General features: G+C 34.2%; 4 protein-coding genes across 4 annotated transcripts; 3 read left to right on the forward strand and 1 right to left on the reverse strand.

Annotated features, from left to right (window-relative positions):
• Positions 1–5336: 5336 nt before the first annotated feature.
• On the forward strand, positions 5337–8174 carry LOC108570177 (vacuolar protein sorting-associated protein 37A-like). Its single transcript, XM_017931975.1, has 5 exons — positions 5337–5537; positions 5930–6119; positions 6187–6301; positions 6372–6893; positions 6973–8174. The coding sequence occupies exons 1-5, from the start codon at positions 5449–5451 to the stop codon at positions 7317–7319; spliced, it is 1263 nt and encodes a 420-aa protein (XP_017787464.1). The 5' UTR covers positions 5337–5448; the 3' UTR covers positions 7320–8174.
• Positions 8175–8293: 119 nt separating this feature from the next.
• Positions 8294–17168, reverse strand: LOC108570151 (procollagen-lysine,2-oxoglutarate 5-dioxygenase 3). Its single transcript, XM_017931940.1, has 9 exons — positions 17044–17168; positions 14424–14658; positions 14006–14346; positions 13494–13947; positions 13177–13404; positions 9786–10107; positions 9612–9716; positions 9308–9454; positions 8294–8796 (listed from the first exon to the last, which is right to left on the reverse strand). Exons 1-9 carry the CDS (start codon positions 17135–17137, stop codon positions 8512–8514), a joined length of 2211 nt encoding a protein of 736 aa, XP_017787429.1. The 5' UTR covers positions 17138–17168; the 3' UTR covers positions 8294–8511.
• Positions 10841–11509, forward strand: LOC108570153 (immunoglobulin domain-containing protein oig-1-like). Its single transcript, XM_017931943.1, has 3 exons — positions 10841–11026; positions 11123–11272; positions 11351–11509. Exons 1-3 carry the CDS (start codon positions 10841–10843, stop codon positions 11507–11509), a joined length of 495 nt encoding a protein of 164 aa, XP_017787432.1.
• On the forward strand, positions 12217–13002 carry LOC108570152 (immunoglobulin domain-containing protein oig-1-like). The gene is made up of 3 exons (XM_017931941.1): positions 12217–12529; positions 12622–12771; positions 12844–13002. The coding sequence occupies exons 1-3, from the start codon at positions 12353–12355 to the stop codon at positions 13000–13002; spliced, it is 486 nt and encodes a 161-aa protein (XP_017787430.1). The 5' UTR covers positions 12217–12352.
• Positions 17169–17670: the final 502 nt, after the last annotated feature.

Consider the following 17670-nt stretch of genomic DNA (forward strand, 5'->3'; position numbering starts at 1 on the left):
GTGTAACTTAACATTATAATATGTACACTAAATACGACTCTTCTATGTTTATCTCGGGTGTGACTTGTTTTTTTATACTTTTTTTTCTCTTTTTTTTATATTTCTTTGCATTTATATAAAAAAAAAGAAGCAACATATTCTAAACGAAAAGTAGAAAAGCTGACGAGTTTAATTCTTACATTGGAACGTTCGAGGTAGATTCGATCGAAACACACGTGTAAATACCGAAGAAGCAACCATTCGTCTTTTTACAAACTAGTTTTACACAAGTACAGTAGCTTCGTCTCTCACGAGGACGTTGTAGGATGTTGCTTTAAGGTGTACAAAGGCTACCTTTCCTTCTTTAAGAAAAGTGTAGAATAGTGGGGGGGAAGCGCATGAAATAAGAGAAAAGAAATCGAGACATGGGACCAAGTGTATTAGAGTTTATCTAAGTTTATATTTAACTTGTATGTATTTCCTTTCTGTTGACTGTCTATAAGATTTTGTTTAACAAGCATATTTTTGTACAGTCGCTGTATATACTTTTCCTTTCCGTTTCTAATAAATGATCAATGAATATTTCGATCGAACTACACTGACTTTATAAGAGCACGAACTTCTTGTAAAAACAGAAAAAAGAAAAAAAGTATAGATGCTAAATATGTAAGTTTTAAATCTAATATTAGGAATATTTACAATGTAGATCACTTTGTTTCTCCATAAGCTGTGGTGGCACTTTAATTCGAACAAAAATCGAATTATTTTGTTAATTTAGCAAGATCATCTAATTTAAGTATCTATTAATTGAATGTTTTATCTGATCTCAGCAAAAGGTCATTCTGAAAAATAACTCTCGGCTCGTGTACACCTTGAAGATATATCATAATAACGATGAATGTATTTTTTTAATGCATTTTACGTGATACGTGCTGCGGGAATCGAATGGTAAATCGAGGCGTGTGCATCTGTCATTTTTGAGGCTGTTTGTAACTGAAAAACATTTTGTACGATTATAGTAATCACCTTCAATAACAAAATCTACATTTTGGGAATCTTAGTATTACTGTAAAAGTATTCTCATTAATTGTAAGAAGCTATGCGCAACTATGAGTTTTTTAATGTATCATGAGAGTGTTCGATGTTTTCAAACTAAAAATTCGAAATTAAATTTGTTATCACTATATAAACAAAAAAAAATTCAAAAGCAATAATTAAAAGTTCCAATGAGGCGTAAGATTAAAACTTGATAAGCTTTTATTTATTCTTTGGTCAGACTTCAGCTGACAATATTAATTGTTCTTATGATACAAAATGAATAAAAGTACTTTGTGAAACGAGACGGATTAATACTCGTGCTAGAAAAATGATGTTTGAGCATCTTCGAATGTGAGGAGTGATTTTCATTGAAATTTTTATTCTACTGCCTTTTTGTGTGATCGATGAGAAATGCATATTAAAAATGTCACTGCCAACCAGTGGTTTAAGCATTACAGAATCTTTGCCACTGTTTTCAAAAGATCTCCTTGTGCGATTAATGTTAATTATACACGATGTATTAGGTTTGGTTGAATTATTAATTTGTTAAGTTCTTTCACGTGTGGCAGAAAAGTATTATGACTCAACAGCTGTGAAACAGATTCATCAAAAATGTTTCTTCAGTATAAGCTGACTTGTTTAAACAGCTGGAGGATGAAAAGTAAATTTTAAGGTTAAGACACGAGACGAACACTGTAAATAAATACATACATACATACATACATAGCTACAATTAGTGTCCATTGTGATGAATATATTGATCCAATTTATTAATTGAACATTCAACTGTGCAGGATCAGCATTCCATTTGAAGAAACTTTTAACCCTTTATTTTCTACAGAGAAGGATTTTAGCGTTATTAAAAATTTCACAATCTTTCTTAAAGATCTGCGAATCAGATATTTCTTTTTATTTTTCTATGGAATATGAAGCGAAGAAAGGGGACAGAATGTAGCAAGATCTTTTATCTGTGAAATTATTTATAAATAAAGGGTTAAATTCCTGCAAATGATTGTATTTGTAATCCACGATAGAATTAATTAAGGGATCGTATGATAAGAAAGTAGTGTAGCTTTTGTACCTGTTTGTAATATTTCTATACGATATTATTAATGTATGTAACATTCGTGTAGATGCAGCAGAGTAATTTGTAACAATAATGTATATGTGCAATGAGAAGTTTCAGTAATAAAATGTTGAGAAATGTATCGCTTCGTAATTATTATCTCGTTCAATAATTGAATAAAAATGAAACCCAGTCTTTCACTGAAAACTACTTTCGACTGAATTTGGACTAAAAATTGCTAACGGTTGAAAATCATAGAATGTGCTATTGCACAGGGTGTACCACTTAACTTTATCACCTGAAATATTTCTGTTGTAATTAAAATTTCGTAAAAATAATTCCTACAAAAGTTGCATAGCTTCATGGAGGCCGGTGTATAATAAATGTTCCTTTAAATGGCATGCTATATTGTATTTATTTATTTATGATAGCTACTTTTAAGACCAATTCAACGACCTATAACACTAAACCCTTCAACATCAGCGAAGATCGTATAAACAAAGTTTTCTGTTTAACTTGCAGTGCCGCTACGAAGTAACATTCTGCTTAATCTCCAATTTTTTAGGACGTTTCACTTGTTTATCTACATGTGGCAAGTGTCATAGATATTTTTCATTACGTTTAAAAATTCAAAGGAGATGTTCAAAATTCACTTGAACACGACCGTTCACTTTGTTTATACGACCATCGTTGTGGTCTTCTCCCCCGCACAGCTACGATTTCTAGTGAAAATTAATTATTCCGGAAATGGACACTTTTGCTCTTTTCGCAGGAGGATATAGGTGTCGCTATACGGTGAGCATTGCCCACGCCATCTCGTGTTTGGTCGTCGCTCTACTAGGCACACGGAATGTACAAGAAGGTATTAGACAAAGAGCGACCTATTTTGCAAAGAGGATAGAGAAAAACCGTTTCCTATTGGCTGAGCCGCAACTACGCTCCGCCCTACTGTAAATAAATTGACTTAAAGGAAAATTACTAATTACTCAATATCTACAGTGAATTTGGTCACTTTTAAAGTTATATCACAAAGTTAATGTCCCCCTTGAAATCATGCAACTTTCGGTTTATACACTATTTCGCATAGCGAATAGTTTACAAGCAATTTCAGGTCGTCAAGTTTGGTGAATCCCCCTGTATATATAGTCACGTGATCTTTCACTAAATTATACCCTTTAGCGAACAATTTGCTACATACTTTTCACACCTGTATCTCGAAGGTCACTTCTGTAACTTCTTTCACGTACAACTTTTATTCGTATATTGTTTATAGTTCAAGAGTTATTGCATATATGTACTGGAGAGAGTACTCCGCGAGAAATCGCACCGGGAAATCACGCAGTTTTTAATTGAAAGAGTTTAATTTGGGGGTTCTAAGGAAGATCAGTGGGACTGCCTTACTTAGTCTGCTGTCAGCGTTCAAAGCAGAAGGATCGAGAGTATCGTCGAGAACATTATTAGAAATGAAGCATTATCAGGTCAGTTGATTTTTAAAACAGAAATTCTGTGAATTTTTTGCTTTTAATAATAGTTAATGTAAATTAGAGCATAATTGCATGTAATAAGTAGTTTAAAATTGTTACTTGTAATAAATGTTTATTTGCTTTAACATTACTAGTAATGTAAATAATAAAGTTTTTGGTTTATTTTTAAGTACTTTAATTCTAGAATACTTAGTGTTTCTTCTTAAATAACAATTTAAATGGTAGTTTATAATTATTGGAAGTATTAAATAAATTTGTTACATGATTAAACTAAATAAAACAGTTAATTTAATAATTTCGCATTGAATTAACATTTGCATATCGTAGATTAGTTAGAAATTGTTTATAACTTTTATTGAAAATTTTAAAGTTAATGTTCTTGTTGTGTGAATTACAGATTAAATTTTCAGGCCACGACAGAAATCAAAAAAAGGACTCAATATCGAGAAAAATGAATTATTTATTGTAATATAACTGTACAAAATGTATTTTATAAAAGGTTACAATATACCAGTATTGTTTTACAGCATTTTACAGTCTATTCATTTCTCTCTTACACACCTCACTCATTTTCTTTTGCAAAATATTTATTCTTTAAATAATGTTTCAAAACTTCGAAAATTACGCCGAAATAGCGTCGAGAATGTCAATCTGGTCGTGGTTCGACCAATAGCAAACGGTTTTTCTCTTTTTTCCTGATATATAGTGTGTTCTTTATCTAATACCTCCTTGCACTTTCATCTATGTTCCCCTAGTAAGAAGCCGTTAGTTCGCGCAGCCAAACACGAAATGACATTGGCGCCACTCGCGAAACTTCTATTCTTGTCTAACTCAGAGAAATGTGTCCTCTCTCTTTGTCTAATGTCTTCGGCGTTTTTATCTTTGTTTAACTTATTATCACATATTAAGAATATGGCTATCCTTGTTTAATTGGTGGACAGAATTCAGAATACAGAAACACTTCTGGTATAAGAAAAACATTGATTGTAATCAAAATGCAGTAATAAGTTTGCTGTGTATTAGTTGATTCTTACTCCAATTTAAGTGGATTTTTATAAAAATTGCTGCATTTGTAGATCTTCTGCATGCAGTAAGAGAGAGCGTAATCGATGAATATTATTTATTAGAACGAAGGATATTTTATTATAAAAATTGCACCTATTTCAACTAAAAATATTCTGATGTAGAAGCTCCAATTTCCAAAGTATCTTATTTATGATGACAATGGAAGTAAAATAACATATTAATTTTGTTAAAAATGTTTCAAAGATATGCAAAATTTTTGGTCATACAACTATCAAACTAATATTGAAATATTAGCCCAGTAAACATTTAAAAATCATAAATATAATTTATGGAGATACTAATATTTTTATTTTTCTAATTATTCTTCTGTAAGTGTGTGTCCACTCTCAGTAAACATATGTATGCCTCTCATAATTTCACACAATTGTCCGAAAGTCATTCTCTTCCTTCGCATTTTGCTTGTGACAGAAAGCAAGTGTGATTAGATAAATATTGAAGGAACTAAAATTATTTTTCTCTACGAATGTTATTTTTGATATGTATTATTTAGAAAGATATTTATCCTTTTACACTATAATTTCTCTCTGGTAAGTATAAACTTATCATTTCTGACAAGTATACTTTTCATACGAAGCTTCTCTCTTTGATCGTCGGTCGAATACTGACTATCCTATATCTATCTTATACGTCGTCTGTGGTATTACATGCAAAGAACATTGCTAACACTACATCAGATCGCGATTTCCCCCGTGAAGTGTGGCGGAGACCGAAACAGCTGTTCTGCTGCTGTATGGTTGCTTTGACAGAGGGATCGAAGGATAAAGCGAATGTTTTATCTAAATTTAACTCTTTTAAATGATATCGCGAATATTCCGTGGCGAAAATGAGAATGTCGCAGTCAAGAGAAAACGGCAAATTGACACCTTGAAAATTTTTAATGACAAGTAAGGAGATTTTCATTTGTAACCTCATCTGCCTAACCTTATTCATATTAACCTGTCTACATGTTTAACATTTATTAATTGCATTTTTTCTTTTTCCAACGTAAAATGCTGCATTTTATAATTGTTACGTGTAGAAGAAAGTTCAAGTTTCTATTAAACTTATTTACTTAAAATAAATTCGCTGCTAAGCCCTTATTCGCAATCTGCGCGTCTGTCATGTAAGAATTAATGATACCATCATCTTTGGTACACGCCCAGTTTATCAAAAACAATTTTAAGTTTTCTGCTTTAATATTTTACGTTTCTCAATATTGTTCACCAAGGTCATTTTTGAGAATGTGCAATTGTGTGTGTCACATTGCCTTAATTGTTGTACATGACTCATGTTGCAGTGTAGTAGAATTAAGAGAAGATGTGGAGTATCAGGTACAATTCAATGCTGGGGAAAGGAGAATGGCTATTATGGTTTCTTTATCACCAGAGTTTCCGTTGGAAAAGCCAGCACTTAGGGTTTCTCCACCTGTGAACCATCCTTGGTGCAATGAACACAGCGAAATCACAAGCGCACCAGGGCTACTTAATGTAAGATTATTTGCGTGAATAGCTTTATTTATTAGAATCATAAAGATCATTTGGTTTTGCATGTCAGTTTACAGTGCACAGTGATCTTGGTCGTGTTGTTCAAGCTATCATTAGAGAATTTAGTAAAAACCCTCCACAGTTATTAGAAGACATCTCTCCTGGATCTGTGAAATCACATAGAGGTACAGATGTTTTTGAAATATGTATAACAGGAGAAAGCAAAGTATTCATTTTTTCCAATATGAATTACAGATTTACAAGGAAGAAATTCACCATCTTACTCCTTGCAACAATATCAGGAAATTCCATCTACATCGTTCAACTCTTACTACACCGCGCAATATCCGCAGTTTTCATCTGCCAGTGCAAACACTTGCATTTATAATTACAATCACACGAATTCAAGTACCGCATATGTGACGGACAGCCATACGAATTTCGGTTCTCCATCGCAACATTCGGCGTACCTCACGGGTTCAAGAAGTAGTTCGCTTCATAATGCAGACCCGACAAGGTACAATTCTAATCAGCATGGAACATACTTGAATTCGCACTACGTAAACGCGAATTACCATCAACAATCATTGAATCAAACGCAATCGAAGATTCGCCAGAGCGTAGAGTTTCCAGATTTAAATAATTTAACTACTGAGGAATTGAAACTGCTTAGCGAAGATGAAGACAGATTAGACGAATTCCTAAATAAACATTCCGAGTTAAAAGACATTAACACGACTATTGATGGTACTATAGATTGGGTCCAAAAAACTGCCGGTAAGATTGCTTTCAACGAAACATTACAATTCTATTTTGTTTTGAAGATTATCCACTCTTTTTCGCTCATTTTTTTTAGAGGCTAATGTAGCCAAAGAACCCGAGCTTAGAGAATTGCAGTCTAACGTAGTGAATAAAGTACAGACTGTCGCTGCACTGAAGGCCAGATACGATCAGTTAATACAACGATACAACAAGTTGTCTGAAGTATTTACTCCGGATCACATAAAGGAGTGTTTAAGGAAAGCGGCGGATGAAAGTCACGAAGAAAGTGAGAGAATCGCTGAGGACTTCTTGAATAGGAAAATCGATGTCGAACGTTTTCTGAGCACGTATATTGAGTGTAGGAAGTTAGGTCAAGCGAGAAGAACTAAAGAGGAAAAGTTAGCACATCAATTAAACGAGCTGAAACGGGCCGGTTATTAAAATAATGTATGATCTTACCTTTTTCTATGAATCGAACAAACTGTAAATAATGCCTAGTTAAATTAAACGATACTGTGAATTTTAATAGTATTCGTGTTTATCAAATATCTATACGGCAAAAATACTCGCTGGCTGAGAACATTTTTATAACGTATTACATACTACGTTGCGTCATTGCTTGTTATACCTACGCTGCGTCGAAATTAATTAGATTTGTGTGGTATTCCGAATGAAAAATAATCGTAGAGCACCATGTGTGCGAAAGCTATTTGCAAGAAGAAATTATTAAGTATGTGTATATAAAGTTATTAAAAAACGAAGAAAAAAACCAAAGGCGCTGGTTCGAACCGAAAGAAACTACGTAATACTTGAATTAATTTTAAATGCACTTATCTTTTCATACAGAAAGTGTCTTTAAATGAATTTAAATATGCTGCTATTGCGCTGTGACATACTGCAATGCATCGATATATCACACTGATGAGGCACTTTTTTTTACTATGTAAATAAATGTGCGGGAATAATAATTAAATCGATTTTTCAAAGTTTGCTATTCAGTAATGTTAATCTAATTACTTATCCTACGGATGTTCCTAATATTGTAACATACTGAAATTGTATAGATATGTGAAGTCTGAAATGAGAAAATGTTTTTTTTTAAACAGTGCGGCGTGTGTAATCCCACTAGAATATTCGTTACCTTATTATTTAAGAACACAGCTTAAATTTCGGTAAAAGAGATAAGGTTTCGCGTTGAATGATATAAGTTAAAATGTGAAAATAATTATGTAGAAATCGTAAGCTGTAAATAACCTAAGGAAACAAGTTTTTAATAAAAAAAAGAAAAAAGAGAAGTAATACGTTCAACCCAATTTGTCAACGATCACATCATAATATTATCAAGATGACATAAATACAAATGCAAATGCAACTTTTTATTTCCATATAAACACTTACGATTACTAACTGTTCCGCAGTTGTATTCTTCCTATATTAGAAAAATAACATCAATAGGGGAATATTATTCTCTTAAAATGCATAGTTATCTCACTTCGCGGTTTAAATTTCTAACTATCATTGCTATCTTATTATACATATACACGTATGAGAACACATTTTTCCCTAACGTGATGATAGTACATATTTTTTTTTAAAATCATCATTGAGAATGCCCTATGATTCGACGCGTTGATCAAGGATCGACAAAGGAAATCATAATGTATCGAGTTCCACTAGTGACACGAAGTCCTTCGTGATAATGAGTCAGTCTTCCAGGATGCATTAACATCCAACCTGGTTTTGTGTCCGTGACGGAACAGTTATACCGAATGAATCGACAACCTCCACCTTCGTAATCTACTCCTGCTCTATTTAAGGCGATGTTGACCGTATAAGTTGAACTGTCATGGTGTGGCTTCAACGATGGTTGCTCGTCTGGACGATACCTTACGACGAAATTCATGAGCGCACGAGGTGGCTGTAAATTTCAATAAATGATTATATTAATTTTTCATAAATACATTACTCAAAACAATACTAAATGTTTCTTTTTCCTTTTTTTCGTTTATAGTTGACTATATACAGCTATGGTAAACTTCACAATAAAGAAACGAAGTTGGGAAAAATAATGGGAATACAAAGCCTATAGACAGCTGCAGTGGAATTGTAGAATTGAAGTTTGTAATTTGAAATCAGTGCAACAGTACATCGATTTATGAAAGAAAGTGTACGAAAATGTGCAATCAGTGAAAAGGAATTCCCATATCTCCACAAATTGTTGTTTTTTAATAATTCTTACGTTCGCTAAATAGCCTATAAAAACATGCTCCTGCAAAGGGCGGACATATTCGTAAAGAAACTTTAACCAAGAATCATGGAGGTTGACTTGTCTCATATGAATATCTCGCGTTGGTACGGCTTCGTATCCGCCTTCAATACGTGAATCCTAGAAACGATTAATACATGCATTAAAAAACTAAATATCTTACATCGTGATAATATCCAGTGAATACGAGTTCCTGTAGAGGCCTAGCGTACTCCTTTAAAAAGTACAGCCACTGTGACTCATACTTTACTTGATTCATATGAATATCACGGGTTGGTACGTTTTCGTAACCACCCGTTAATCTTGGATCCTGTCAGCAAAATTATTCAATTACTATATAAAAAATTACAAACATTTTCATAACCTTTGATTCCTCTGCAGATTATAAAAAATTATCTAAAGATTTTATTTTATATTACTATTATGGAAGTAATAATTACTATTATAAAAATTATGAATTATCATACATGATTCGATCCATCCGACCATCTTCCATATTTTTCCATAATGTCTACCAATTCTTTGGTAAATCTCTCATTTACTACAGGGAACCAGTACACATCGGGACAAGGCTGGAAAAAATATGTAATAATTCATTCGTTGAAGATTACAAATCTAAAAAGAATAATTGATATTCTTACTTGGATCTGAGTTCGATTAGGATTAAAGTTTTCCGAATAGTTTTCGTGTATGTATCTTTTTTCCCAGTCCAATTTATTGTCCATAATTTGATACAAGTCCGGATGAAGCATCGTGATATCGTAACTTTCTGGATTAACGAGGTGTCCGAAATCAAGTCTATTGCTGACATACATGAAGATGAATCGTTCCCTGTTAGCATGCGCGAAAGCCATCTCTGTGTCTAAATCGCCTTCCAAATAGGATGGACGAGTCTCCTTGTTGCTAATTAGCGTGGCATTAATTAAGTAACAGCTACTGATGAACGGTACATTCCATAGTCCCCTAGGACAATGTAATATTTGGTCAGAAATATAAATTGTTTTTTGTAACGATTTAAAATCATCATTAATATCTTTCCCTTTATAGTGTGGTAATTACTGTAACGATGGTATATCAACTGAACTAAAATGAAATCGATTTAGCAAATAACAACACGTGTGTATCTGATCAGTCTGCTATTCTCAAGAGCCCTCGAGGCTAGAAAAGAGGCAGACGCAAAATAATACGGGGGGTCAGCATACTTGTTTGTTAAACTCGCGAGACAATGTTGTTTTTCAGAGGTCATCGCTTAAATATTTTGTAAGGTAATCACTCTGATGTCATGATTGGCCGATGAATGCACTGGCAATGGGTTATGCATAATTATCCAATTGAGATTCATAACTCTGTCACTAGTGACGACATGCCCATAGAGCATAGTACATTCATATTTTAGGCTGTAGGGACAGGCGGAGCCCAAAGATTCGGCTTGGCCACTTGTCCAAAATAACGTCTCAGAGTAGTTGGTAAGCACTTGAGGATTGTGTCTCTTTAACACTTAACTTTTCAGTGAAGTTTAACCATTACACGTATTAGTGTACTGCGAAACTTGTATAAAAACATTTCAAGTGTTACAATTCGAAGTTAGAATAATTAAAACTGCTTAGGAGATAAAGTACATCCAAGTGGATAGGTTTTATGTAAAGTGTACGAACGTTGTTCAAAGAAATTGAGAAGTTTATAATCGCGAGAGCAAATGACGAGATCTCAAATATTGTGCCTGTTCTTTTTTACCACTTTGTTGGTAAGCACAGACGCGGCAAAAGGTGGGGGAGGCAGAGGAGCTGGCAGACGTGGTGGCGGGAGAGTGTACAAGTCCCGAATGCCTATTCTCATTCCTCACAGAAATCCTGCCAGCGCCAATTACTATGAAAATAAAGATGTGAGTATAAACATCATCCGACAATCGGTTTAAAACGCCATGTATGTATAACAACACAGAGGAATCATTCGAATAACGTACTTCGAAAATTGATAGGGTGCGAAGATAGTGAAAGCTTCACACTTTGAGTTAGACTACATGCTGGGGAGAAAGATCACTTTTTTTTGCATGGCTACTGGATTTCCAAGGCCTGAGATCACCTGGTTGAAAGATGGAATTGAATTGTATCAACACAAATTCTTTCAGGTATTCCCCTATCATTTGGGGAATATATTGTATTATACAATGGGACTTCCTATTATTTACAATATACAATATTTTCAGGTACACGAGTGGCCTGTTGGTAATGACACGTTAAAATCGAAAATGGAAATTGACCCTGCCACGCAGAAAGATGCGGGATATTACGAGTGTCAAGCGGATAATCAATATGCGGTTGATCGTCGTGGCTTCAGAACAGATTACGTCATGATCTCTTATTGAAAAATCAGTACTTTTTTTCTTAATTGCAATAGTGTAATTCCGTCACTGTCTAACTTACTGTAATAGTACAAAAGTTAATTATAAGTAGCAAGATAAATTTTGTACAACTTCGAATCTTCGTTAAATTTTATATTTTTAATAACAACCAAAAGCACAACATTTATAAAAAGAAAATGAAAAAGGTAATAAAAGAAGAATATGGCACATTTCGCTGTTGTCTTTGACGTACATAAACACTATCAATTGTTAAGAATTTGAACGCATAAAGGTGCACTTGGAAATTTAGAGTTCCCCCAGCACTTGTTCATTAAATCGCAATTGACTGTTACAAGGGTGGTACACGTCTATAGCGTGAACCATAAAACGTGAAAATAGCACAGCATCGTAAATTTATCTAGTGAATTATCAATTCATTTACGAGTTAAATGAAAAGATTTCTGTACCCTGACACCTTGCGCGACACCGATACATTTAATTCTGTCTTATTTGGGCTAATTTGTGAACCGGTGTTTTATAGAATTAGTAATGAAGTTGAGACATTTAGAATTTAATAATGACCGAGTTGCAATAGGTGTCGAAGGAATAAAATTACACGACACACGTACGTGCAGTACACGTAGCTGAACAATATCTGCCTATACGTCTGTAATAGATAGGAGAGAACACTAGGGGAGTAATGAGTAGGTGGCTGTCAGTTACATCGGAGTTCCGTGTGATCATCGTACGTTGCGTGCACTCGGAGAATATTTTTTAACGCGACATTTCAACGCAGACGAAATATCTAACTTCTTTAATTCTCTTTTTCACGAGTCTAAAATTTCTAGTTGCTTTTCTCAGACCGTCATGCCACGCTCTATGGTGATGCTTTTTCTGTTAACTATATTGCTGCTAAATAGCCAGGAGATTCTTGGACGAAGAGGACGAGGCAGAAGTAAAGCCAGATCTCGAGTTCAAATAGGATTACCCATCACTGGAAAGTATCGTGATCCAGAAAGTGATCAATATTACAACAACCATAATGTATGTAGATCAAATTTAAACGAAGTCGATCAAAGAAGCCTCATTATCAGCTTTTATTTATAAATCGCTCTTCCCAACATTTTTTTACTCAGGGAGCGAAGATACTATTAGCTTCACACTTCGATTTGGAGTACGTCTTAGGGCACAAAATTGCTTTCCTCTGCATCGCACGTGGAAACCCACGGCCACACATCACATGGTTCAAGGATGGTGCTGAGATATACACGCATCTTTATCTACATGTCGGTATACTTTATTCTACTTGCGATAATTGGAGATGGAACTACATAATGACAGAAATTTCTTATGTAAAGGTGCATGAATGGCAAATCGGAACGGATAAAGTGAAATCAAAGCTGGAAATAGATCCTGCGACACAGATGGATGCTGGAGTTTACGAATGTACAGCCGATAATAAGTATAGTATTGATCGGAGATCCTTCAAGACTGACTTTTCCATTGCTTTCGATTAGATTTACATTCTTTTAAGTAGTTTGATAGTTAGATATATGATATTGTCTAAACCATTAGCGTAATAAAAAACAAAAAAGAAGCATGGAATTGTTCTCTAGAAGCATACTTTCTGTACATATAACATGGTTGGACAATAAATGCAGATTATTGCGTTAAAAATTCTTATTATTTACCTGCGCTCATTCTTCACGATTTCCATATAATCGAAGCTTCGAGCATAGAATCCATCGTCCATTATTGCTCCCCAGTAATTGCTCCACATTTTATAGGGTCTGACTAGTAATGGTGCAACGATTCCTCGTTGCTGCTCTACCAGAAGCTTCAAAGTATACTCGTTATCCAGATGAGAAATCGAATCGACGGAAAAATATCCAGAGCATTCTTTCAACAAACAGTAGTCCCTGAGAAGTAATTTTTCTCTTCAGATATAAAGAAACATACTCCGAAACAAATAATCGAATTGAATTCCTTCCTTTTTTTTTAAACGTACATGGCTAAGTTTCTTGCATCAACTTCATTCACAGAGTCGCTGGGAGCGACTAGCTTACTGCTCTTATATCGCTTTGCTACTTTTTCCATAAAGCTGTTGACTGTATCTTGATGATACTCCACGTTGTTATGAATAAACAAATGCAACCTCGATTCTGGATAAATTTGCTGATATATTGTCATCAAAAATTCGTTTAAGAAAGGAGTTGGTCGTTCGATGAATATAGCGATTAATATAATTGGATATGTGTCTGGTTTTGTTTTATCCAATTCTATCGTGCCTTCCCAACACGTTATGCATCCTTCTTCAGGATTCCATGCATTGGCCAAATAATTACCCAAGGAATTCAACGATAGCTTACTGTACCCATTACCATGAAGCACCAATGGTTCTGTATTATAAGCAGTATTTAAAAGAGAAGCCTTTTCTCCCTCAAATTTCAGTTCTACATCAGCTGTGAAAGATAAATCCATTAGTTTCATTTGTTCAAACCTATTTTTCTTCTCACTTACATACAGCACCATAGAGATTCTGGAATATTTCAGATTTGTGATCCAACTTAATTTTATGACGTTCCCGCAATTTTTCATCGAGATACGCCAAGGTAAAGAATAATTGATCGTCATCCCGGTTTTTTATTGGAGCATACGTTAAAATCGCATAGACGTCTGAGGCGTAACCCATGAAACCTCCAGAATTTAGAAAACGTTTCCCTCGAGTTACTGAAGGATATTTGGAAGCTAGTGATTTGTCTGGCCAACAAGCTCCTTCTGTAGAGAACAATACTCTAGCATTCATACTCTTGAACTTCTCGACGATTTCGTTCAAACCGCTCAAATATATCACGTCGTAACTGCAATGTAGAAACATTTATTAGTATATCAGTTAAAAATCAAAACGATTTGAAAAACAAATTTATCAAAGAAAAACCTGTCTGTAAATATCACAATTTTTTGCTCATCGTTTTGATACTCTTCCAGAGCTTTCTTTAAAAGATTCACTTTGTATCCTCCTCCTGCACTAGTTCTTATGTTATTACCGCCTAGCCAGGGATCTTTCATACCAAGTACCTTCAAGTTATCGCGGAATCCATAGACGTCGATCGATCTGACATATCGTTTGTAGCCATCGGTTTCGTTCGTGGCGACGGTGTACACGAGTACATCTAAAATTAGAACAAAATTATGAAAAAATGTCGAACAAATTATTACATCTGATTTTTACTGGTCTCTACGTTAGAGGAAAATATTCCTTGGACCGCCGCGCCGTAATTTCAAGCGACGCGCCTGAATTAATTGAAATTCAGAACACAAGCATATAATTCCAAACCTGAAGCGTAATCGGTCGTGCGTAAAAATACAGCACAGTAGATTTTAGAACATGTAATTTTCGAGAATATCAAATATTTGAGAATATAATATTAAATCCTCTTATTTAAAACTACATTAAAACTACGGTATTCAAAGATAAGTTTTTCTCCCATAACGAAGAATACTTGGTTACCGTAGTATCCAAGGGGTTTGTCTATTTCTGGCGGAATAACATCAACATATGGGCTCGGTAGACTGAATAAGAAGAAACCAGGCGTATATATACACACATGTACACGGTTCACATAGCCATTACTTTTTCGACGTGACATCATGTAGTACATATGTATATCGAATGTAATACAAATGAGTCACGTCTTCTCTCAACAGAATCATTGGACGTTCAAGTGTTTCAAGTCTAACGTAATTTTACGTCTAGAAGGCGCGCTCTTATAAAATTTCACACCCCTATTTACCCCTAACACACAGCCGTAAAAGCAGAGAGCTAAATTCACTTTCTTTTTCACGAGGAAAAAGATCCTAATAAATAACTCTCAGTTATAAAAATGTAATGTTTGTATCATACGCTATTATGCATACAAATACGCTGACAGTGCGTGCGTGGGTATGATCTTACGCTTACAATTTCTTCTCTACTTCGAATAACAGAGAAAATATATGAAAGAGGCTGAAATTAATGAGTAAAGAAAAATAAGTGGTGCATGGAGAAAATAAAAGATCAGGAAGAATCTTTGGAATGTCACATACATCCATCTAACCGGAAATGAAAAGATAACGATGCTGCACACGATCTAGTTATTCATTAAACTGAGAGGAATTATAAAAACACTGTTAAGCGTTCCTTTTGCGCACTGAATGCATCGTACTAACTGTAAAACGCGTTCCTTTTTTTCTAATCGGTTACCATGGAAACACGTGCATGCGATCAAAAGCTTCGAAATGGTTGGTTCTTTTGCTGTAACAGAAAAACGCCGTTAAAAGAGGCGTCAAGTTGCACTGTGCAGATTTAAGTATGCTACGTATGCTCGTGTTCAATTACTGTGATGATCTGTCTTTATTGTTCCAATTATTCTTCTAACTATACCATTCATTAATCGAACCGGCAAATATATATATGCAGTGATCGTAACAATTTGTACTTATAATTCGTCATCCTTTCTGTTGCAGATGACATTAATTAATTTATTAATAAATTGGTAAAATGTTTGCGTTCTATAAATAGCATCTAATAACCCCTTCCAATTCTTTTCCGACACGCATTAATTTCAATATCGAAACATGTCGGTAATAAAATAAGGACGATAAAATGGGTCCCTTTTTACTCGACAAAAATTCTTATGTCACGGATAAGAATATCATAATCTCACACACATATGAATGGACTGAAAGAGGTCAACTGTCCTTAGTTAGTTCAGCTTCCTGATAAACGAGATAAAGCAATTTCCAGACGAATCATTTCTATTGTAGATGTTTCATTTCACTATGCAACCAAGAAAAAGGATTCGATGATCGAAAGAAGTAATGATCTTTATGGGGTCAATGCATCGAAAACTTTCCCTGCCAGATGACCACAAAAAAGCAGTAAAAAAGGTTATTATGAAATTTCATTTAGGTATGTAATTACATCAGCATCAAGAACCTATTTTCATAAAAATGTAAATAAGATGGCATGGAAGAGCTTTTAGGAAATTCCAGTGTTATTTCATTTTATATAGAACACCACAGAAATTTCGAAATTATTTACATAGCAAGAGATTCCTTTTAAGTCAAACAATAATCAAAGAATATTAGTAAAAAACTTGGAAAGACCACCAAAAAGCAATGCTATGATATTTGAATTTATTTTTTATAAATATTGAGTACATTTTCACCACCTCCACCAACACCCCTACCCTCCTCCAATTCGGCATTCTTAATTTCATTTATTTTAAATCATTTTTAAATTAATTATTTGATATAAAATCATATTAGCGAGAGGTATTAAGAGTTGTAAAATTGACGATGAACAACAGGGCGGTTAAATAACATTTTTCTCCCTACGTGACTTTTTTTCGAATGAATTCGAATCGATAATGACAAAAACAAAAACAAATAATTTCATGTTATCTTGTCATCATGCAAATCGTTCTAGATATGTATACAAAAATATTAATAAATATATACAATAAATAGCTATCCCTTTTCTCGCCGAACAGAAAGAGCCAGAATGAAACTATTACCGTCTGTATCTGTTGATGGCGGAGACTCGCTGACCACGTGGTATGTCAGAAACAGGCTCCAGAAAAAACAGCATCCAACATTCATTGCACGCATTTCGAACTGAAAAGGACCGCGAATGTCCAGACGAACGTATCAAACGCACTGTTCTGACTAAGGCTAGTCTCGAAGAACGGAAAGCCAGTTCGCCGCTACTCCCACGCTTTTTGAACGAAAGTTACTATCTTCGACAACTATGTTCGCTGTTTGTATCACGTCTGCCGTTTTAAGGAAACGTGACAGAATGCTTGGCGAATATTTTCGATCGAATTATTTACTGATAATTCTTTAAATACTATAAATCAATCTTCAGTATTACAATTGATTAATTAAGATTGAAAATAACACGAATCACAACATACAATTTTAGTACTTGTATCATTCACACTTTAATGTAGATTTAAAATAGAAAAAAAAATTGTATTGTACCTTTCGGATGATAAGGATGTTAAATATGAGATGATAATATTTTATGCGTTAAAAATTATGAAACACTGCACTTGGTGTCGAAATATCATCGATATTTTGAAGATGTCGCTTTACAACCTACCAACTTGAAAAAAATAAAAGTATTCTGAATCATGTTTGCA

This window comes from Habropoda laboriosa, unplaced genomic scaffold, assembly GCF_001263275.1.
Source record: "Habropoda laboriosa isolate 0110345459 unplaced genomic scaffold, ASM126327v1 scaffold80, whole genome shotgun sequence".
Taxonomy (NCBI): Eukaryota; Metazoa; Arthropoda; class Insecta; order Hymenoptera; family Apidae; genus Habropoda; species Habropoda laboriosa.